The sequence below is a fragment of the Geotrypetes seraphini genome, chromosome 12 (genome assembly GCF_902459505.1).
Source record: "Geotrypetes seraphini chromosome 12, aGeoSer1.1, whole genome shotgun sequence".
Classification (NCBI taxonomy): domain Eukaryota; kingdom Metazoa; phylum Chordata; class Amphibia; order Gymnophiona; family Dermophiidae; genus Geotrypetes; species Geotrypetes seraphini.
The window spans coordinates 24,264,934-24,287,878 of NC_047095.1; the positions used below are offsets into that span (position 1 = coordinate 24,264,934).

The window sequence follows — 22,945 nt, forward strand, 5'->3', positions numbered from 1 at the left end:
ACACCCTATTCTGTAAAGGGTGCTCATTCCTAAATGTCCTTTAGAGAATTGTGCTGAGCACCGATTTATTTTTTTTCCCTCAAAAAATAGTTGGGCAACAAATCTAGCCCCATGTGTTTATTCTCAACCAATACTGCTTTTGTGGCGCTGTTCAACCATGAAGCCAGGGCCATACTTAAGCTAGTGAGAAGGTCTGGAGGTCCGATTACACTGTGCTTGAAACTTTAGTCACTCATGGAGGGATGTTCCCTGGATACAACCAGCAAGATCGACAAACTGTCCTTCGATTCAGCAAAGTAAACGAGAGAGGGTGGGTGCAGGAAAAATGAGGTTTGATGCAGATGGTGCTGATTAGACCTCTGTAATAGATACCAGTGCTGCTTGAAAATAGATATCAGTTGGAAACAGAAAGAGTTTGTAAAATGCAGTTTTTCTTGGTTGGAGGAAGGATAGACTTTTTCCACCACAAAGCTTAAATTTGATATTTGTGAAATATTGGAATAACATTTCTTGTCACCATGTTAGGCCCAGGACTAGTCAAAGGAAGCCTGGATATAAATAGTATCGGCATAAAAAAGACATTTAGCCACAAATTATATTTTCTGAAACTACAAATAATGAGGGTTCTAACAATTCATTATCTGTAAAGATCATTTACTCATAATCCTTTTGAATGGGAAGGTATCACTGTTGAATTTTGGGAGATTTCTTTTTCTTTGGGCCTGACATTCACAGGACTACTCTGGAGAGCAGATCTAACGCCCAGATTCTGTATAGGACGCCCAGTCTCAGAAGCCGACGGGCATTATACAGAATCGTGCCTAAGCCCGCCTAAAATGAACCCAATTCTCTAACCGATGTCCAAGTTATAGACGCCGGTTAGAGAATGGGGTTGCCACTGAGCTTATCACAGCAAGGGATCTCCCTGCTGCAAAAGGTTTAGTAGTAACCCATCCCCCTTCCCTCCCCCCCCCCCCCCACGAAGACTACCGGCAGGAAGGATGCCCAGTCCCTCCTGCTGGAACCCCCTCCCTAACGAACAGGGCAGGAGGGATGCTCAATCCCACCTGCATGGGTCCCCACTGGGCCCCCCTCCCACCCAGGACCCCCTCTAACCTTTTTGTTGGCCAAACGGGTCCTCCATCCAGCTGTCAGAATAGTGGGCCTGCTCCTTCCCGGTGAATTGTGGGATGCACCGGGGAGGGGCCTAAGGCCATAGGATAGGCCTTAGGCACCTGGGCCAACCAGAATCTTAGGTTGGCCCCACCCATAGACACATGGGCCAACTTAAGATTCTGGTTAGCCCAGGTGCCTAAGGCCCCACGCATGGGGCCTTACCTTAGTTTGCCTGGTGCTTTCCAATTTTCAAATACAGTCTAGGTGGTATATAAAAATTTAATAAATATATACAATAAGGGACAGATCTTCTGGCATTGTGCTATCAGTGTGGTTCTTGGGACAGGTTTGAGCAGCTCTGCAGTGATTCCATCAATGCCAGGTGCTTTGTTGTTTGGCAGCTGCCTCAGCATCCAATCCACTTCACTTTTCAATAGGTTTGGCTTTGCTTCCTCTTGACCCCTAAGCTCTTCAGGGTAGTCCGTGCTGATGTATAATTCCTCTGTGTATTCTTTCCATCTCTGTTTAATGTCCTGCTGTTCGCTAATTTCATAACCATCACAGTCATTGATGGTTGACTGGCGTGCTGAGAGAGGCTTTTTCACTTGTTTCACAATGGTAAATAATTCCCTGGCTTGGCCCTTCTTCTAGGCTTCTTAAAGGTTCATGCATTGAGCATCCAGGAAGTTGTTCTTTTCTTTCCTGGCTGCTTTTTGGAAATCAGCATTTCGTCTCCTCGCCTCATTCAACCTGCCCTTATCCTTTGCCTCTCTCTTCTTATTAGCAATTTGGAGGGTGTTTGCAGTTAACCAGTTCCTACCACGTTCTTCCTTCTTGTATATCACATGCTTTTGAGCAGTTTCAGTGATGATTCCTTTGATCTTTGCCCACAATTTGTCTGGGCCCCCCTCCTTTAGCCAAAATAATAATCCAGATAGTTAGAGGGCTCTCACTAGGATATGAATCTGACATTCAACTCTTCACCTTGCATCTGCCTATAATTCTAAATGGAGTAGATTGTAAATATAAAAGTACCGAGTAATTAGGGTGAAAATCAACTGGTCCATGACAGCTTATATCATATTTAAATCACTGTATTCTTTATCAGGGATTTTATTAGTTCATTTCAAAGATAGGTTGAAACAAATCCTCCGGAAAGCAGACAGTTTTTTTCTAGATAATTTCCTCCAAATAGAACTGGTATAATAAGTTCTGATGTAAATATTATTAGAAAGAAGTTAGTGGGGACCAAGTAATCTGACTTTGAGAGCTTCAAGCTGTCACAGTGTTGGACGTGCAACAAAAGGTAATTCTCAGAAGTACAAAAGTACAGTATTGAAAACCATCTCAGAAAATGCCGTGTATTGTAACACCATTACAGAAACTCATGTAAACTGCTCTGAATTGACTCCCCAGTCATTAGTAGTAGTATAGAAGCTTTCAAGAAACATATTCTAATTGCTTGACTTACCAGGAAAATGCATTTAAAATGCTGACAAATTGTATTTCCCTCATTCTGTCGCAATTATCCACAAAAGCAATGCCATTAAAATTGGGAGACAGTTCAGTGGCACTGCTTAGTTAACAGAAACTGGTACTTTTTGAATGGTAAACTGCTTTGAGCTGTATTTGTCTTATTATGCGTGTTGTTGCCTATTGTGTTGAAAGTTTTAGTAGTGTACTATGCCATGCTATGTATTTGAATATTTTTATTGCTGTAATTGTCTTTTACCTATTGTCAAGTTATACCACCTTGGTGATTTTCTTTTTTCAAAAAGGCAGTATACGATAATTCCTAATGAATAAATAATTTGGGAAAAGTGAGCCAAAAATCCAAAAATAGCTATTTCTTTACTGTAATACTAGCTCTTAAAAGCAATGTTAGCCTCTGGACACATTTGTAAGAATGAATTTTAAATATATTTTTTTCTTTCTGCTTGGTGTATTCATAGGGTAGGTTGTTTTGTACATATTTTAAAGCTGTTATGACCCTTGGTGCAGACAAGCTGCTAAAGCATGACTAAGTTTGGTCTTTTATAGATTGTTCAGATGCAGCCACAACACATCGCCCAACAGATAGCTGAGACTGGATTAAAAGACAACTGTGTATCACTGAGACACCCAAAGGTCCATGTTTTCATTCTTTCAGCAGTTTAGATAAATTCCATGTTGAGTAAGAGTTGGAGGTAGAGAATGATCGGCTGTCACCTGCCAAAACGGGGAGAGAAAAAAAGTAGTTGCCCCATGGAGCAGTGAGTGGCCTTGTCTCCGCAGTCAAGTGAGGGAACTCGCACGGTCATGGATCGAATGGTCCAGCAGCCCCCTCCCTCCTTCCTTCCTCCTGATTGCTGCCGTCTGGGCATCTCCCTCCCTCCCTCCCTTCCTTCCCTTCACCTTTGTGGTGATTTTCATTTTTCTTCTCTCCCAGCGGCATAAGCATTTCAACAAGTTGTGCACGGCTACTTGAATCTTCTTCTCTGATGCTACTTCCTGTTTCTAGTTATGTCAGAGGAGAAGATTCAAGCAGCCACGCGTGACTTGTTGAAAGGCTCTTGCTGCTGGGAGAGAGGAAAAATGAAAATCGCCACGAAGGTGAGGGGAAAGGAGGGAGGAAGGGAGATGCCCGGATGGCAGCAATCGGGAGGGAGGAAGGGGGATGCTGGACTGCGAAGGACGCTGAAGGGAAGTGGGGAGGGAGAGGGGAGAAAGGAACAGACACTTCATGGAAATGGGTAAGGGAGAGAGAGGGGAACAAGCTGGAAGGAAGTGGAGAGAGAGGGGAGAGGAGGGAGGAGCAGATGCTGCATGTTAGTAGGTAGGAGAGAGAGATGGAAACATGCATGGAAATGGGTAGGAGAGAGGGAGAGGGAGGAGCAGATGCTGCATGGAAATGAGTAGGGTAGAAAGAGAGGAACACACTGGAAGGAAGTGGAGAGAGATGGGGAGGGAGGAGCAGATGCTGTATGTTAGTGGGTAGGAGTGGGTAGGAGAGAAGGGAGAAGACGCTGCATGCTAGTAGGTAGGAGAGAGAGGGGAGAAGACTCTGAAGGAGATGGGGGCCAGACCAATTGGGTGGGGTGTGGGGTGGAGAAGAGATGGAAGGGAGAGGCATAGTAACAGAGCAGATGCCATATAGAAGAGGCAGAGAGAAGGCAGAAAGTGGATAGAAGGAATAGAATGACGAGAAGATGAGGAAAGCAGAAACCAGACAACAAAGGTAGAAAAAAAAATTTATATTTCTTTTCTTTTTGCTTTAGGATAAAGTAGAATATTAGTAGTGTGGATAAACATTTATAAACAAAGCCCTGCCAGCTGAATTAATAAAATGACAATTGTACAGAATATTGTTTATTTTTATACTTTAATAAAATAAGTTCAGTATAAAACTTTGAGGCTTGTGCAGATGGGATTAGATGGTTTGTGAGGATGGGGTGTGCTCGGGGACTGAGCTCGCGGGGACGGGACGGGGACCGAGCTTGCGTGGACAAGATGGGGACTGAGCTTGTGGGGATGGGACGCGACGAGCTCACAGGGACACATTTTTTTCCCTGTGTCATTCTCTAGTTGGAGTGATTGTAGCAGGTTTCCAGGTCTCACCCCGTCTGAGTAGAAAAAAACGACATTTCAGCCAGCATGATGGCTGAAACATTGGTTCTTTCTACACAAACATGGTGAGATCCAGAAACCTGTTTCATGACGCCAGACGCAGAAGCCTAAGAGAACATAAAAATTGGAGTGTTAACTTTGTTAATTTAACGCTAATAGAATTTGTATAAATAATATTTGGCCGAAGATTACCATGTGCTGCTTCAAGTGTACTAGTTGTCCCTTGGGAAGTTGACTTCAAGCACTATTTTCCCTTTCACTGTCCAGCTGTCTTGGTATATCTCTGGAACATCCTATAACACGACATGTTTTTACAGTGATTTGTTAGGACAGATTTGTAATGACTGTATTGGACAATGAGCTGTGAATGTATCTGAAGGCCCTTGAATTAGTATAGTTTATTTGACCTTAGGAATCATTGACACCTAGCGTTTCATCTTGTTTAACTAAAAAAGCTCCTTCAGTTCTGACTTAATGTCTTGAAATTGCAAAACAAAAGGGTACTTGTGGAGGGCTGCTTTCTTTGATCATGTTTCAGCATTTGTGCCCAGCCTTCCTCTGAGAGTGCAAATCATTTTACCAGAGTTGCAGGGCAGCAGTCCATGATCTGTTTTCTTTTCTGGTTGCTGTGGCAATACTCAGCCTTCCATGAAACTCTCATCTCCATGGAAGCCAAAATCTTTGCAGCTGTCTTAACCTCTTTGACATTAAAAATATCACTTTGAGAACCTTTTGCCGACTTCAGAGGCTTGTGATAATGATTTACCTGGTAATGCATTTTACATTTTTGATGATGCTCGTGTGCATAAGTTATCTTTGACTTGCTACTGTGATTTATACAAGTTTATAAGGATTTTATGAGAAAGTATATGTTGAGTGATTCAATCAGAAATGAAATAAAAGCTTATAATGGTAGTTCTCAAACTGTGGGTTAATATGAGAAATGCTCATTAGCAGAACTCAGGACAGACTCTGTGGAGCAGAGAAATGATTTTATTAGTTGCTCTTGCAAGAGGGTGTCCACCTGCACCAGCAGAGTAGGCACACAGAGCTTGGTACAATCCTTCATTATATACTTAGTTCATATGTTTCTTAGTCCCTCCTGCCTGTCTGCTCATTGGTTAGAGTAGTAACAGTTCACAACCTATCAAATGTTTCCCTCTCAACTTCCATTTTCCACGCCCCTGTTTATTTCTCCCATTACTCTCATTCCAACTCCCAACCCTATTTCCCATATTTGGTTATTCACATACCCCATCCTTCTATCATGTGTCCATCCCTTCAGCTACATTCTTATGTCATGACCCTATGTGCAGAATCTTTAAATAAGTTATTGTCTATTATGCTGTAACTGGTTTGTATAAAGGTGGTGACATTAGCCACAATATATTGTATATTTAATAAACCCAGCCTGCATCTTATACCCTTGTCTGCAATTGTAACTGCTGAGATCGCACATTCTAGAGGTACTGTGTTCTTACTTAGTTACAAAAGACCATCTTCAAGAATGTCTCGTGTCCCTCCCCTCTTCGTTCCTCAGCAATTTGCCAGTTCTGTACTTTTTCTGTAGACTTCTGTAGTTTGCAATAACTAACGCTGGTTTATTCAATTAGCATTGCCACACATTATTAATGCATCAATGAGTTTATGTATGAGTTTATCTATTCCCTAAATTATGTGTTAATACCTTTTTCTTACTGTCTCTATATTACATCCTGCAATAATTAACACCATACAACTGTTTGATAAATAATATTAGTATAAATTCTTAAGAGTTATTTCATTTCTCACAGTTAAGACCCCAAATGAGGTCACATCAGTGAAACAGTCAAAGAAACTGGGCTGCTTATGCTTCCACTGCTGCTGGACCTCCTCTGTGACCTATGAATTTAGATCTGCCCTCTTCTGATTTGTGGGCTTCTTGTTTGACTAGAAACCCATGCTGAATACTGGGGTCTATGAGCATTCACTAGCAAATAGGGTCCTGTGCTGACTGCTATTGTTACAGTTGCTATCCTTGGCTCTGTTACCACCACAACAACCTAAGTGCTGCCTGATTTGCTGAATCAGATCTATTCACCAATTCACTTTGGTGAATCGATTTGTTTTCCCCAAAAATCGGACTCACCGATTCAGTAACCAACCCTTCCCCCCAGTGAGATCTGACATACCTCCAGGCCTCCTAAACCAGCAGCAGTGGTGAATGGCAAGCAGAGGCAGCGCTCTGAACAGATTGCTCATGGCCTGCCCCGCCAGGGCATTCCCCTCTTCCACATCACTGAAAATGTGGCAGAGGGAAGCCCTGATAGGGCAGGTCGTGAACTGCCTGTTCGTTGCCAGCTGGCCACCTCTACTGCTGCTTTAGGAAGCCTGATAATATGTCAGATCACATGAGGGGGAGGGGGTTTGGTCAGGAAGTGCTGCACAGGAGATAGGAGGGAGGGATGGAAAGCTGCTGCACAGGGGGTGGGGGGAGAGAGGAAGAATTGTTGGACATAGGTTGGAAGGGAGAGTTGCAACAGAGTCAGGAAGGGGTGAGAAGGAGAAATTGTGCATATGGTAGAAGGGTGGGAGACGTGCATGGATAAGAGAGAGAAATGTTGGTCAAAGGGTGGAGGGCAGGGATAGATGATGCATGGGGAGAGAGAAAGAAATGTTGCACATGATATTGAATGGGAGGAAGGTAGAGATGCTGCATGGAGGAGAATAGAGAGGTTTGACCCAGGGTACAAGGCAGGGAGGGAAAGAGAGAAAGAAGAGAGATGGTATAAAGTGGGAAAGAGATGTTGAATTTGAGAGTGGAAGGGAAGGTACAGAGATGGAAGATGGAGCACGGAGAAAAAAAAATAAATGTCAAATGGGTTGGAGTGTGAGTGAATAGAAGACAAGCAGAAACAAGAGCCTGGAACCAACATGATTTGAATAATTTGACCAGACAAAAAGTAGAAAAATAATTTTATTTTCTGTTTTGCGATTACAATATGTCAGATTTTGAAATGTGTATCCTGCCAGAGCTGGTGTTAGACAGCGAGCGTAAGCTAGGACCCAACAGAGAGAGGAAAAGTTTTTTTTAAAAAAATTTTTGTTTACAACACAGTGCCGGCATGTGTTGAAGAGGGCAAAGGGATGGGGGTAGGGTGAAAAGAGTAAAACATGAACCCACCAGGATGTTTGAAAAAACCAACACCTGATTGGGCAAGGAAAAGTGAATCAAATCAAATTTTTTAAAAAATCAGTTCAATAGGCTGAATTGAATCGGGCAGCAGTACCACCATGATGATAACGACTCATACTTTGAATGGGGAGGGGAGGAGAGTGGAAATCTGTTTTGTTTTCATTGTGATCTCAGGCTGTGTGAACCCGTTTTAATGCCCAATGAATTGTTATTGGATAAGAGTATTGCTTTATAAGGTGGTTGAAAGATTTGTTATAGGTTAGTAGGTCAATTTCCAAAGCCATTTGTGCAGATTAAAAAGTGATTTTTCCAGGGTGCACTGGTAGTCGGAAAATTACTTTTACTAAAAGTTGTGCAGTTCTGTAGTCTGCATTCATTCAAACCATATTTAGGGGATTCTTTCTTGGGAGTGCGTTTTGGGCAGGAATGAAATCCTACATGTGTAGATAGTACTTAGATACCCATGCATGTTTTACCTGTAGAACAAAATCAGATTCAAAAGCCCATGGGTCTGTTCCATGTCGATTTTCAAAGAGAACATATGCAACTTTTCCTCATTCCCAGAGACAGTTCAGGCTTCCTGTGCTCTGTGCAAAGATTGAGGGTTCCTTGAGGAAATTAGAGTCATGAGTGAGGGACGATCAAATTATGGTTGAAATACCATAACTTATTGTTAAAAAGTTATTTCACCCTCTAGAAGGGCGTGTAGCACAATGTTTTTGAGCTACGTGCTTGACTTAGGAACCTTTCTGACAACTGTTGGCGTTGTCTTACTGCTTGTCGAGGTTTGACTAAGCTGAAAGTTTATTTGCAGGACGTGTCTATTTTTCTTTTATTTCCACCCATAACTATCAATATCATTGGCAGCAGGAGAGGGAAAACCATTTTTGTTTGTAGCTATTGTCCGTAGTTAAGAATTCAGATTTTCTGTTTAGTGCTGCATGGAATGATCCATATCCTTTCCTCTTGTGAAAGAAGATATCCCAGAAAATTAAAGAGGTGTCGTATACGAAAGGAGCTAAACCATTTTCTACTAACTGCCCTTCCTTTTCCTATTATCTAATTTCATGGCAAAACTCTCCACTGCTGTTCTTGACATTTAAAATGTACACATCTTTGTAATAAACCTTTCACAGGTGTTTTGAGTCACATTTGGCTAGGGAGGGGGCTAAAGAGAAACCTAATAAAGCTTCTCACCCCTCACTGAAATGAAGTTAGCAGCTGAATTTAAAGGAGCAGCATTCTGGATTGCTCTGAATACCGGCTATCCTGTTCTTGGCTCTACTTGCTGTTCATTCAGTTTCACAGGGGAGCTCAGAACGGTTTACATGACTTTATTCAGGTACTTAAGCATTTTTCCCCTGTTCTTTCCCGGCGAGCTCACAATCTGTCTTAATGTACCTTGAGAAAATCTGACAAAGATGGAAAAACAAAGAGCTCCTTTTACTAATCTGTGCTAGCGGTTTTAGTGCATGCGCTAGACGCTAACGCCTTCATTGAGCTGGCGTTAGTTTTTCCGCGTAGCGCGGGGGTTAGCACGTGCTAAAAACCAGGGCTGTGGAGTCGGTAGATAAATGTTCCGACTCCTCAGTTTTTTGTACTTAAGACTCCGACTCCAGGTACCCAAAATTTCCTCCGACTCCGACTCCACAGCACTGGTTAATTTTCAGATCGTTAAAATGGAATGTCAAGTTGAGAGAAATGAGCATTTTCGACACCACCTTCTTTTTGCTTTTAATCAAGGTTCTAAGGCCGCAGAAGCTGCTCGCAACATTTGTGCTGTGTATATAGTGGGTGCTATAGCTGAAAGAATCGCTCGTGATTGGTATGCCAAGTTCAAAAATGGAATCGGTAGATAAATGTTCCGACTCCGACTCCTCAGTTTTTTGTACTTCAGACTCCGACTCCAGGTACCCGAAATTTACTCCGACTCCGACTCCTCGACTCCGATTCCACAGCCCTGCTAAAAACGCTACCACAGCTTAGTAAAAGGAGCCCAAAGTTTACAAAGCATGGTAAAAATATAATACGACAAAACATAGGATGGTGAGACAGCATGGCAAGTATAGTTCAGCAGTGTTTTATATGTTTTAATCCATTTGGTATAATACATAAACTTTATTTATTTATTTGCATTTCAAATTAAATACAAGAATCCTCTTGTGACAGAAATACAGAGCACCATTATTAAGAAATATATATGATTATCATCAAAGAAAAAGTTCAGAAGAAAAAGGTAGACATAATAAACTACAAATCATATAAATATTAGAAGAATATTCAAAAACTATATCCCTGGAGAAACAAGTGGAAAAAGATAGAGAGATCTATTCCTATAAGAAAATTTATAACAAATAAGGCTTTACGTGGTATAAACCGGCCTTCCCTTCTTTCTTTTACAGCTCTAGTACTATTGCATTAATTTTTTTGCATCCAAAAAGGTTCGAAGCTGCTCCGGCTCAAAAAATACATATTTTGTACCAACATATTTTATCTGGGTACATAAACTTTAAAGAACGTAGCAGTTTATATCATTAAAAGTTTTTTTTTAAAGAAAAAGAATGCCATAAAATCTCAGTACAGACCTACTTCAGACATCTAAAAGTCAATTATTCAATAATTAGTATGAAAGTATTTTGCAGAAAGTGTAGTATACTCCATGATCCAGCTCCATATCTAGGTTAAAAGCTTGCTTCAGAACAGTTAGACACTATACCATTACAACTTTTTTCACCTACAAAACCCCCTAAAGTTATACTTGAAGCATTATGGGACTTGATAGTGAATTTGGGGAATTCTTTAAATCCTCAAATAAAAAGTTTGGACAAGGAATTAAAAGAACAAAAAGAAGAAATAAAAATGTTAAAACAGGATATATCTCAATTAAAAACAGAATCACAAAATACAAGTAAGGAGCTAATATCTTTAAAACAAAATCAAGATTTGCTGGTTAAAGATAATATAATACTCAGGAGGAAGCTGGAAGCTCAGGAGAATAATGGTCGAATTAACAATTTGAGATTTATAAATTTTCCAAAGATCTTGTCAACTTCTCCCAGAGAAATGGTGAAAAGGTATTTTTTGGAAATATTGGAAATTCCTGAAAGCTCCTTACCTCCTCTTACAAGAGTGTACTATCTTCCTGCCAAGCCCCAATCCAAAGAAGAAGGAAAGATTGAGGAATCCCGGGACAGATCATTGGACATTTCCGCAATTCTGGAACAATCGGATAGAGAATTGGCTGTTCCAGCCACTCTCTTGTTGTCTGTGGCTTTGGCTCCAGACAAGGATTGGATATTAAAACTTTTCTTTAAAAATAGGTCCAAAGACTTCCTGGGATATCATATTCAGATTTTTCCTGATGTCTCTAGAGAGACTCAAAAGAGAAGAAAAGAATTTCTACTTCTAAAACCTGGAGTGACTCAAATAGGGGGTATTTTCTTTTTGAGATATCCATGTAAATGTGTGGTTAGATATTTATCTTTGAAGTATATTTTTACAGAGCTGTCTCAACTGATTAGTTTTTTCTCAGCGAAATGTCTTGAGAAAGGAATAACAGCGCCCATGGAAGGTTAGCCCCCCGTACTGTAGTAAGACATGCATTTCCTTTTAATTTATTTGATTTATATTTGTTCTACTCTTTAAATCTTGGATCCAATACATGGAGGACTAGTGTGTGATCAACTAGATTATTATTACTTCATTTATCTAAATTTATTTTCAAATTGAATTATGATTGTGGTATATCTTAATTCTGGAAATTTAGTTTATTATGTTGTTTGATCTACTTTACTGTACAAGATGTATATGCTTGGTAATATTATAAAATTCTATAAATAAATAATTAAAAAAAAAGCTTGCTTCCTCTTATTTGAAGGCTGCTTTTTTTATCCTGTAGTATTTAATTTCTTACATTTTAAAGTGTTATGGCAGAGGAGGTAGCAAGGGCACATCTTTCAAGAGGCTACAAAAAATTCACAGGTTATAGGCCATTATTTTGTGAAATGTATAATGCAGATCAGCTCCTGGCTTACTTACAACTCAAAGCTGCTTTTCACAAGGTTTTTTTAAATTTTTTTAATTTATCAGTTTTTAAACATTATCATTTTTACAAACAATAATTCAAGGAGAGAAAAGAAAAAAAACCAAAACACTACCATTCACTTATTTTAAGACATAGTCTTACATTACCATCAATCTCCTCTAGTCCACATAATGGAAGAACATTCCTAAAATTTACTAAAAAATAGTAACATATAATCAAGATCTTAAACTAAGATCTAATTTATAGTGCATAATTTTACTAAACTCCATTTATAATTAATTCAAGTGGGAACTGACTGCTTAATCTCATGAAGCTGTAAGAACTGTTCCAACTGCATTGAATCCCAAAATGCGTATTCACATTCCTTAAATTTCACTAAGCAAGAATGTAGCTCCTTCACAGGGTTTTTTAAAATACATTGTAATGACAAGGAACTTTGTGCATTCCCAGCCACATGAAAATTTTGTAATAAAGCAACACCTTGCATGGTGTTCACAGCTCTTTAAAGGGTCGGCTGGCCCTGATTCTGAAAGGTAGTCTCTCTGAGGGGAAATGACTCTATAATGGGCCAAAGGGGCATGACTTAGTGAGCATATCAAACGGACACAGTGTGAGAGTGCTCTGCAAAAAACAACCTTTCAACGAAGAAAATCGGCGTCATAGCTGAAGTTGGGTTTTTGGGTTTGTTTTTTTTTAAAACCCCTACATTCTTATTATTCGTCACAGATACCTAGTAAGTCAGACACTTCGACTGCTTCTCTTCCAAGTGGCAAAAACCCTAAATAACAATCCAGGCTCGCCAGAAAAAATGGCGCTGAGAACAATTGAACTTTTAATCTCTGAAATGCGAGCATTTAAAAATGTCATGCAAGAACAAGTTGAAGAGTCTAAATTAATTTGCACTGAAATCGAGACATTAAATGCTCAATTTACCGACACTTGACACCGTCTAAATGCCTTTGAAGATTTTATAATGAAACATAGAAATTGACGGCAGAAAAGGGCCATAGCCCATCGAGTCTGCCCATACCAATGACCCACTCCCTGATTCTTACTCTCCTAGAGATCCCACATGAATATCCCATTTTCTCTTGAAATCTAACACGCTGCTGGCCTCAATCACCCGCTGAGGCAGCTCGTTCCAATGATCGACCACCCTTTCGGTGAAGAAGTACTTCCTAGCATCACCCCGAAATTTCCCTCCCCTGATTTTCAGCGAGTGTCCTCTGGTTACCGAGGGTCCTGTAAGACTGAAGATATCATCTTTCACCTCTATACGCCCAGTAATATACTTAAAGGTCTCAATCATGTCCCCTCTCTCTCTTCGCTCCTCCTCGGTAGTAGTAGTGGTAGTACTAGTAGTAATAAACAGAGATTACATGAAACATGACATAGACAAGACAATGAAATCCCAAATCCCATGCAGAGCCCAAATAACTTGACTCTATTGGGAAGCTCAAGAATATATTATAGGCCTAAAACAGATCAGGAATAGGTAAATAAGAAATAGATTTTAGGCCCAATTTAAATTTCCGATAAGGTCTTGAGAATAGTAGAAGTTTCATTTAGGGCAGGTGTTACATAGAAATATGACCTCAGATAAAAGCCAAATGGCCCGTCTAGTCTGCTCATCTGCAGCATCCACCATCTCCTCCTCTCCTTAAGAAATTCCAGGTGCCTGTGCCACACTTTTGAATTCAGACAGTCTTTGGCTCCACCACCTGTACTGGGAGAAACTTTTTTTTTTTTTTTAACATGGAATTATTTCCTTAGATTGCTCCTGAGCCTATCACTTCTTAAACTTCATCCAGAGCTTCCTTTCAAATGAAAGAGGCTCGTCTCGTGCGCATTTATGCTTGGAAATATTTAAACGTCTCTATCATATCTTCCCTCTTTCCTCCAAAGTATAAAGATTGAGATCCATGGGTAAGAAGCAGACAACTTTTGCAAATGCCCCCCTTCGGATTTTCTTTTGAGAATAATACCTATGAAAAAACTTTTATTGAAGAAAGCCTTATGAGGCTTTTTTACATGCGAGATGATGTCCTAAAGAATTGTGAAGCTTCCAGCTGACAAATATATTTATTTTTGTTCAAATTAAAATTTAGAAAGTCTTTATTAACTGGGATGAGCATTTATTCCAACTATCACAATAACCTTAAGCAATCTTTTTTTCAGAAGAGTCCTTACATTAAGTCAGAATTGAAGACACTTTTTGAACCCAGGGACCCTAACCTATAGAGTAGGCTTGCTGTTCTATAGTAGGCTCTGAAAACTGTTGCTTATAGCTATTCTGCATACTGTTTTAGAGCCCATTTTACAAAGCCACAGTGGTGATGCTGCCGCGGTAAACGCAGGAAGCTCTTTCAATTTGTATAGGCTCGGAGCATGTAATTTTTCAATTTGTATTTTGTATTTCTTTTTTTTTTTTAATAATTCTTTATTCATTTTCACAAATTACATTAAGTGTTAATATTTTCATTCTCAGTAACAATAAATCACTTATAAACAATCATTGGTATATTACATATATTCTTATCCCTATCCCTCGCCCATCCCCCCCAACCATATACTCCATTATTGTATGATATATGTAATAATAAAATACCCCCCTCCCTACCTCATAAACTAATAAACATAAGGGAAATAATTTTACTTAATCTTGACAATATTTTGTTAATGGTTTCCATACATCCTGAAATTACTTAAAATATCCCTTTTGTAACCCAGTAAATATTTCCATTTTATAGATATGGCATAAAGAATTCCACCAAAAGTTATAATTTAATCTCCTCCAGTCTTTCCAATTATATGTGATTTGTTGAATGGCAACCCCTGTCATTATAAGTAGCAATTTATTGTTGTTCGCAGAAATCTGACTTTTTGCTCTCATATCCATACCAAATATCACAGTATCATAGGATAATGCCACTGGGTTCTCTAATAAATTATTAATTTGGTCCCAAATTGATTTCCAAAAATTCATAATATATGGGCAATGAAACAATAAGTGATCTAAAGTTCCTGCTTCTAAATGACAATGCCAGCATTTATTAGATAAAGAACTATCTATTTTTTGCAACCTAACAGGGGTCCATAATGCTCTATGCAACAGAAAAAACCAAGTTTGTCTCATAGATGCTGACACCGTACATTTCATCCTCCAAGACCAAATTTGTGGCCATTGAGATGCAGTAATTTCATGCTTAATCTCAATGCTCCAAATATCTCTTAAACCAGTTTTTAATTTCTTCTTAGTAAATCCATTTAATAATTTATACCACTGGGCGGCCTGGTGACCCAAGAAGTCTGTCTGAAAACAAAGAAACTCCATACTATAATGATTATTAAGGTTTTTCCAATCAGGGAACCCCACCTGAATGGCATGCTTCAGTTTTGTATTTCTTATCTTTTCATTACCTTTTCTTCTTTAGTTTTTTTAGGGCTGCATTTCAAGTAAAGTTTTAATCATGCAATTAAAGATATGTTTTCCCCACTGCAGCTCCTTGTGACCCATGTTCCTTCTAAGCAGAGTGCATGAGCAATTGCTTGTACATTTTACATGGTCATTTCATGGTTACTCACTAAAATACTGACCTGACCCAACTTTCAAACAAAATTAAGCTATAAAAATTTAAACTAAATCAATTACCATATGTGTGATGGGTTGTTTGTTTTTTTTGTACTCTATACAGAAATGCATTGCTGAACATGGTATAAAAAATTGTTGTTTTTTAGAACTTGCTGTTCAAACACACACCAAAAAAATTTACACGCGCTGGGCCACTCCTTAGAAGGAGCATTACTTGTGACTTTGACTTACCCAGAGTTACAAGGAGCTGCAGTGAGGAAAAAAATAAATAACATATTTTTAATCGCGATTAAACTTTTATTCAAAATTCACGGTGAGAAACTAATCTAATCTACAATTTGTAAGTTCTATGCCTAAATAGGTTCAAGGCGACGTACAATTTGGGTGTTAGGAGAATAAGGAGAAAGGGGACATTAAGCAGGAGGGGTGAAGAATCTTCTATGGGGAAGCATTGAGGAGATATTAAAAGTACAGTTTACACTGGATGAGGAAGACATCTTTGATTTCGAACAAGCTACTGATTGTCAATGGAGTATATTGTCTCGAAGATATATTTTGGATTTCTGTACTTGTTGTTTAGTCAATTGGCAGTATCACAACAGCAAACTCACTTCACACGAGTGACTTTAAAGAGATCACATATAGCAGCCATAGAGCTGGTGTAAATGGTGTAAGTGCAGCAGAGATGTTCATAACTTAGTATTTGTGCGCATAAGTGAGAGTGCCGCCTGTGTCCTGCCTCTGTACAGTATATGCCTCCCTTGCAAATATATGCGATGTGAGTGAAGTGCGTATTTGCAGAATAGCACTTAGGCGCCTTGCTAGCATTTGTACACATGGGTGCATGCATATGCGTGAAAATACTAGTATTCTAAACATTTACATAGGTTAATATGCACATAAATGTGAGCACCTAGGTAACAGAATTGCCCATTAGATGTCTTCTATCATGTATCCTGCTTCTACTACTAAACATTTATATAATGCTACAAGATATACATAGTTCTGCATGATATACAGAAAGCCCTGTGCTATTGAGTTTATGGTCTGCTTTACAGAGAGACCTTACATAAGAACATAAGAAGTTGCCTCCGCTGAGGCAGACCAGAAGTCCATCTCGCCCAGCGGTCCGCTCCCGCGGTGGCCCATCAGGCCTATTGCCTGAGCAGTGGTCCCTGACTATCCCTATGACCTACCTCTACTCCTATCTGTACCCCTCAATTCCTTTATCCTCTAGATAGTTTATGGTCTGCTTTACAGAGAGACCTTACTACCGACAGTTACATTGGCTACCGATCGAGGCACGTGTAAAGTTTAAGTTCGCCTGTTTCTGCTTTAAAGTACTATATGGCCTAGCCCCCAGTTACATAACTGGCCTTTTTTCCTTCTTAGCCAACAGGCACAAGAGAAGCACACACCTGATCTTCGTTTCCCCCCAGTTAGAGGATGTAAGCTCAAAATACACCACCAATACCTCCTCTCCAACCAAGCAGCACTATGGGGTAAAGATTTAGAACAACTGCTCACGCCTTCCACTTATGGGGAATTTAGGACACGCCTAAAAACATATTTGTTCCTGACGTGCAACTCTATCTCTTCAATATCGGTTACCTTGAACTATTAACTCGATCTCTTTCCTCTGTCAAGTTCATTCAACCTGTACCATCTTTTAATCTTTGTAAACCGCATAGAACTTCACGGTCCTGCGGTATATAAGCTGTTATTATTATTATTGAGGAACTAATATATGTAATTTCTATAATGGGTTCAGGATGTTAGGCCAGAATTTCTCCTCTCTGTTCTTTCCCATTTCATATGTTAGAGATGGCCAAGTTCTAGTAGAATCCGAGAAGGAAGATTGGTCACTGTGGAAACAGAATGCTGGCTAGATGGACTATTGGTCTGACCCAGTATGGCTATTCTTATATTCTTATGAGAATAGGGAAGGAAGGGTGTAAAGTATAGTAGCATGTAGAAGAACATCAGTTAGTCTATTTCACTGAGATGATGGTGAACTCACAGACAGAATTTTCTAGAATACCTACCTATGGCCCTCTGTTCTCATCTCTGTTCCACTGAGATGAATATGCAAATATGCAAGTAAATCTCATGCATATTCATTGTGGAAATCTTGAAAACATGACTGTGGTTTCATACCCCTGGCATAACAAAACTTCTTTCCATAAAACAAGGTGTGCACTTCTGCTTTGTGCGGTGGGTCATGTGAAACGCACAAACCCCAAAATTTTCAAGAATTACCGTAAGTGTTCAGGGACAGCCATTTCAAATGTGGCTATAACTTTTATATTTAATAATTCTGTGGAAGCATTGTTTTCTTTTTCTTGTCTTTGGTGTTTTTATTGACTGATAATGTTTGTTGTAGCTTGCCCAGAGCATTGTGGGTTTGGCAGGCTGTGAATTCTTTAATTAATTTTTGATATACCACAATATGCCAAGTGTCAAAGTAGGTTGCATTAAAAAAAAAAAAGATAAATTAATAAAAAATTTATTCTAACTTGTACAGGTTATATAAGGAGAGCAATTTTAAGAAGCCATTTTCAATTGGGAAGGCACTGCTTTACCTGAGAAACAGACTTTTATACAATTGCTCATCCTATATACCGATAAACATATGTGCTTAGTATCTGTATACATGTGCATTATCTGTGCCATGAAAAGATGTTTCTGATGGTGTTGCTGGGAAGGATTTTGCAATTTTCTTCATACATTTTTGATTCTTGTTTTACCTCGGTCAAAAACATCTGCTCATTATTGCAGATGTATACATGTGTTGGTCTTTTTCCAGGAATAAATTTGAAAGGGAAATTATGCGATTAGTTTTCTCTTTGAAAATCCAGCAAAGCCTATCTAATGGGCAGTTTATAAAATATATGCCAGTGTTTAGCAGGTTGAGTCAGAATGCTGTTCTACAGCTCGCAAAAACTGTTTCAGGAAGTAACCTTATTAAAACACATTACTCCACTTCTTGCATGTTTCATTTAGCTATCTGTGGACCCGGTGTCAGGTCAAAAGCGCGCCAGGACAAAGGCGCGCCCAGACAATTGAGCACAGCGCCACCGCCACGCCGCTCTAAATTTCTGTTTTTAGTGCTCCGACGGGGGGGGGGGGGCGTGGGGTGGAAACCCCCCCTTTACTTAATAGACATCGCGCCGCGTTGTGGGGGTGTGGGGGGTTGTAACCCCCCACATTTTACTGAAAACTTCACTTTTTCCCTGTTTTTAGGGAAAATGTTCAGTTTACAGTAAAATGTGGAGGTTACAACCCCCCAAACCCCCCATAACGCCGGTGCGATGTCTATTAAGTAAACTGGGGGGATTCCCCAACAAAACCCCCCATCGGAGCCCCTAAAAACTGTAATTTAGAGTGGTGCGGCGACACGTGCTGCGCTCAATTATCGGCACGCGTTTTTGTCTTTCGCACCGTTGTCTATGAACCGTGGACCCTGTCATTCATTCATTTATATACACTTCCCCCTCCCCATTCGCGGTTCCTGCACTCGCGGTTTCATATAATCGCGATTTTTTTCTGGGGAGGGGGAAAATAAAAAAAACAAGTCTTAATGTAAAAAAAAAATCCATCATTTTTTCCTCCCTGCCGCCTTCCCAGCCTTTCCTGGTGGTCTAGAGGGCTTTCGGGGCAGGAGCGATCTTCCTATGCTCCTGACCCGTGCAGATCGCCATGAGGAAATGGCTGCTGGGAGTTCCCGTAGTCTCTCGAGACTACGTCAGGAACTCCCTACAGCCATTTCCTGATGGCGATCTGCACGGGGCAGGAGCGTAGGAAGATCGCTCCTGCCCCGAAAGCCCTCTAGACCACCAGGTAAGGCCAGGAAGGCGGCAGGGAGGTGGGGGTGGGTCAGAGCCGGATAATCGTGTTTTTTTGGCATTCACGGTCTGGCTCTGCCCGTATCCCTCGCGAATGACGAGGGAGAAGTGTACATCACTTATAGCCTAAGTGGTTTACATTCAGGTACCCGAGCATTTTTCCCTATCTGTCCTGGGATGCTCACACTCTGCCTAATGTACCTGGGGCAGTGGCAGATTAAGTGACTTGCCCAGGGTCACGAGGAGCAGTGTGGGATTTGAACCCTCAGTGCCGAGGCTGTAGCTCTAACCACTGTGCTACACACTCCCCTCTCCCCTTTAAAATGGCTGCTCTCTGAAAGAGCAAGTGGGAATATCCTACATAAAGCTTTGTGTCTGTTTTGCCCTCCAGGTTACTCTGCATTTGACTCCCATTTCATCAGTGCATCTTCACGAGAAGCCCGTGGTATTTATCCTGAACGCTCAGCAGCCCTTGATATGGAAGTTGAAAATGGAAAGGCTTGCCTCAGGGGTTCGAAGATTTTTCTTTGTAAGTACACAGGGCCCATCTTATCTTTATCCACACAACATATGGAGTTAATAGCATTAACTTTCCAGGCTTGGCAATGTATATTAAAGAGGAGAAAATGCTAATGAGAGGTTGGATTTCAGTGCATGTCTCATGGGACCAATTAAGTGGCATGGGAAAGCAGTTGGAGAACATGCCTAATTACTGCTTCCTTCATATAAATAAAGCTATTGGTCTTAGAGAATTTGTGTTCCCTCTTTCAGATATTGTTGAAGGAGTGTACGTGCCAGCTCTTCTGATTTTGACTCTTCATCGGCTCTTAGGGTCTGACCTTTTACCCGGTCTCTTTTTTTTTTTTTCTGAGCCCCGGTGATGACCTGTTCCTTGAGCACTCCTAACTGTGTCTCCCTGGCTGCTTAAAATGATAGACTTAGAGCAGATGCTTCCTGCCTGGTCTTGTTCTGTGCATTCTGACCTTACTAAGCAGCATGAAGTTTCTGAGTAAAGGGGTGGGAGAGGGCAAAAAGCCACATTTCTAAACCAGAACAGGCTCTGAGGCACTCACTCCTGTTTTGTTTTGTTTTTCTGCCAGTTACTGGGCCATGTAGAAAGTCCATAGAAATTTCAGCTTTCTGCTTCCACCAGCCCTGTGGAAGGCAATTCTATAACAGAGTAGTAGTGCTGGGTAGAAGCCTACTCTATTGACATTGAGACTGATCCTTTCCTTCTCCCACTCCCAGATGTCCCCTTTTCTACCTGGTCACTCCTCCAAAACAGACATGATTCCATTGGTACAAAATTAGCCACAACTTTTTTTTAATAGCAAAAACCCCCCATAAAAATTCCATAACTTTCCCCGCGCTTATAACTTTTTTCCAGAATCTACACAAAACATAAGAAACCCCATTAGCTGTGGCCTCATAGCGGCTATCTGCTGTATTACTAACTTGACAGATCTCCTTAGGGCAGGGATCTCAAAGTCCCTCCTTGAGGGCCGCAATCCAGTCGGGTTTTCAGGATTTCCCCAGGGAATATGCATTGAAAGAAGTGCATGCATATAGATCTCATGTATATTCATTGGGGAAATCCTGAAAACCCGACTGGATTGCGGCCCTCAAGGAAGGACTTAGAGACCCCTGCCCTAGGGTTACCATATGTCCATGAAAATCCAGACTTGTCCACTTTTTAGAGGACTGTCTGGGTGCTTGGAGGGATTTCTAAAACCCGGCAGTTTGTCCAGGTTTTAGAAGATCCCAAACTTAGGGCTGCGTGTGGAAGACCCACTGCGTAGGCGCGGATTTCAGTGTGATGATGTCATATGTTTGCATGCATGCATATGACACCATCGCACCAAAGTCTGTGCATGCGCAGAGGCCCCCCCGGACCTCGAGGAAGGAGATGGGAGCTTTGTTTAGGGGCGAGGCTGGGGCAGAACGTGGTGGAGCTGGAGGTAGAATGGGGATGGAACAGGGTGATGCTAGGTGTCCTTTTTTTTTTTTAAGAGGAAATCTGGCAATCCTAGCTCACTTTTCTGTTTCTGCTCCCCCCCACTGAATTGCAGCGATTCTGCTGGCTGTGCTATGCCCCCTTCCTGACGAGAAGGGAGCCCAGTAGTCCAGTGAATACGGGGTTGTAAAGGTTTCACAGCACTTGAATGATTGAGATTTCAATAGTAAACTGTCCAGCATTACCGTTAAATTCCTGCCTCCATAAATTTTTCATCCGATTCAGATAAGTAACGTTTATATTTATCATTATCTACTACATGACTCATCCAATAGTTTATGTCATGTTATTTGGAGGGCAGTATGAGGTACTCTCTATGTGCTATGATGGTCCCTCTACACCAGTGGTTCCCAACCCTGTCCTGGTGGACCACCAGGCCAATCGGGTTTTCAGGATAGCCCTAATGAATATGCATGGAGCTGATTTGCATGCCTGTCACTTCCATTATATGCAAATCTCTCTCATGCATATTTATTAGAGCTAGCTTGAAAACCCAATTGGCCTGTTGGTCCTCCAGGACAGGGTTGGGAACCACTGCTCTACACAACCATTGCTAGCATTTTTATGACACTATTTGGTTGGTGACTGAGCACTATATATAATTTAATATTCTATTAGCACATTTTCATGTGGCATTCGTAATTGAATGTTTTTATTTCTTTTTGTCTTTTATGATATTTTTTTTAAAATATTTGAAGAATTAAACTTGTGGAGAGATTTTTTGTATTTTGCACTTTAACACAAGTAATTTAAGTGTTGCTCCTGGAATTTGTTTAGTTTAATCCTAGCTCACCCCAGCCATCAAAGTTCAACTCCGTCCCAGGACACTGTCCTGCTCTTGTGTAAATCTTACTAGGCTACTAGCTGGAGCCCTCTGGGCTGACACAAAATCTCCATACCAAACGGCTCTCCCCCTTTTCCCTATGAGGGTCTCAGTTGACACCTTCTTGTGAAATCATAAGGCTCTTTCTTGCCTTAGAGGCTCCCCAAACATAGTAACCAACTTTGAGTGACTGCCAGCTGCAACATGCAACAACTAGTTTACCTCCCCTCCAACTGCCCCACCCCAAGGAAACTATTGCAGACCACCCCTTTAAAATATTTTAAACCAACTCAATTCTTGTTAATTGGGGTAGAATTACCTCCAGGATCTCCTTCTGAATTTGCTACCCCCCTTTACTGCCTTCCCATTCACTCTGCCCTTTTGCCCCTTTTCACCAACCCGATGCAACCATTTTTCCTATTTCTATTTTCAAAAATCAATGCTACCAGGATCCAGTCACACTGCCCCAACCCTCTACTCTGATCCCTACTCTCCTCCCAAAGCCCTCCCCCCCAGGCTTCCAGAATTTTCTATGGCAGTGTCAACACAGGATAAGCCATCCTGCATTTTATAAAGGAACCTAGGAACAAGGTTCTATAAAGGAACATAAATGCCTCTTTTCCTTTCCTTTATTATCCTAACTTGCTATATGTGTACTGAAAAGTTAAGCGTGAGCACTAACACCTGCCATAGAGCTGGTGTTTTAGCACTTAAGTGCCGCAGGTACAC

At 40.7% G+C, this 22,945-nt stretch overlaps 1 protein-coding gene across 2 annotated transcripts in view; it reads left to right on the forward strand.

The window, feature by feature from the left end:
• Nucleotides 1-22,945, forward strand: part of TGFBR3 (transforming growth factor beta receptor 3) — a 323,902-nt gene that overhangs the window by 136,460 nt on the left and 164,497 nt on the right. For both annotated transcript variants that reach the window (XM_033916770.1, XM_033916771.1), the window contains one exon: nt 19,771-19,908. In XM_033916770.1, coding sequence (XP_033772661.1) covers nt 19,771-19,908 — 138 coding nt within the window. The remainder of the gene's footprint in view (nt 1-19,770; nt 19,909-22,945) is intronic.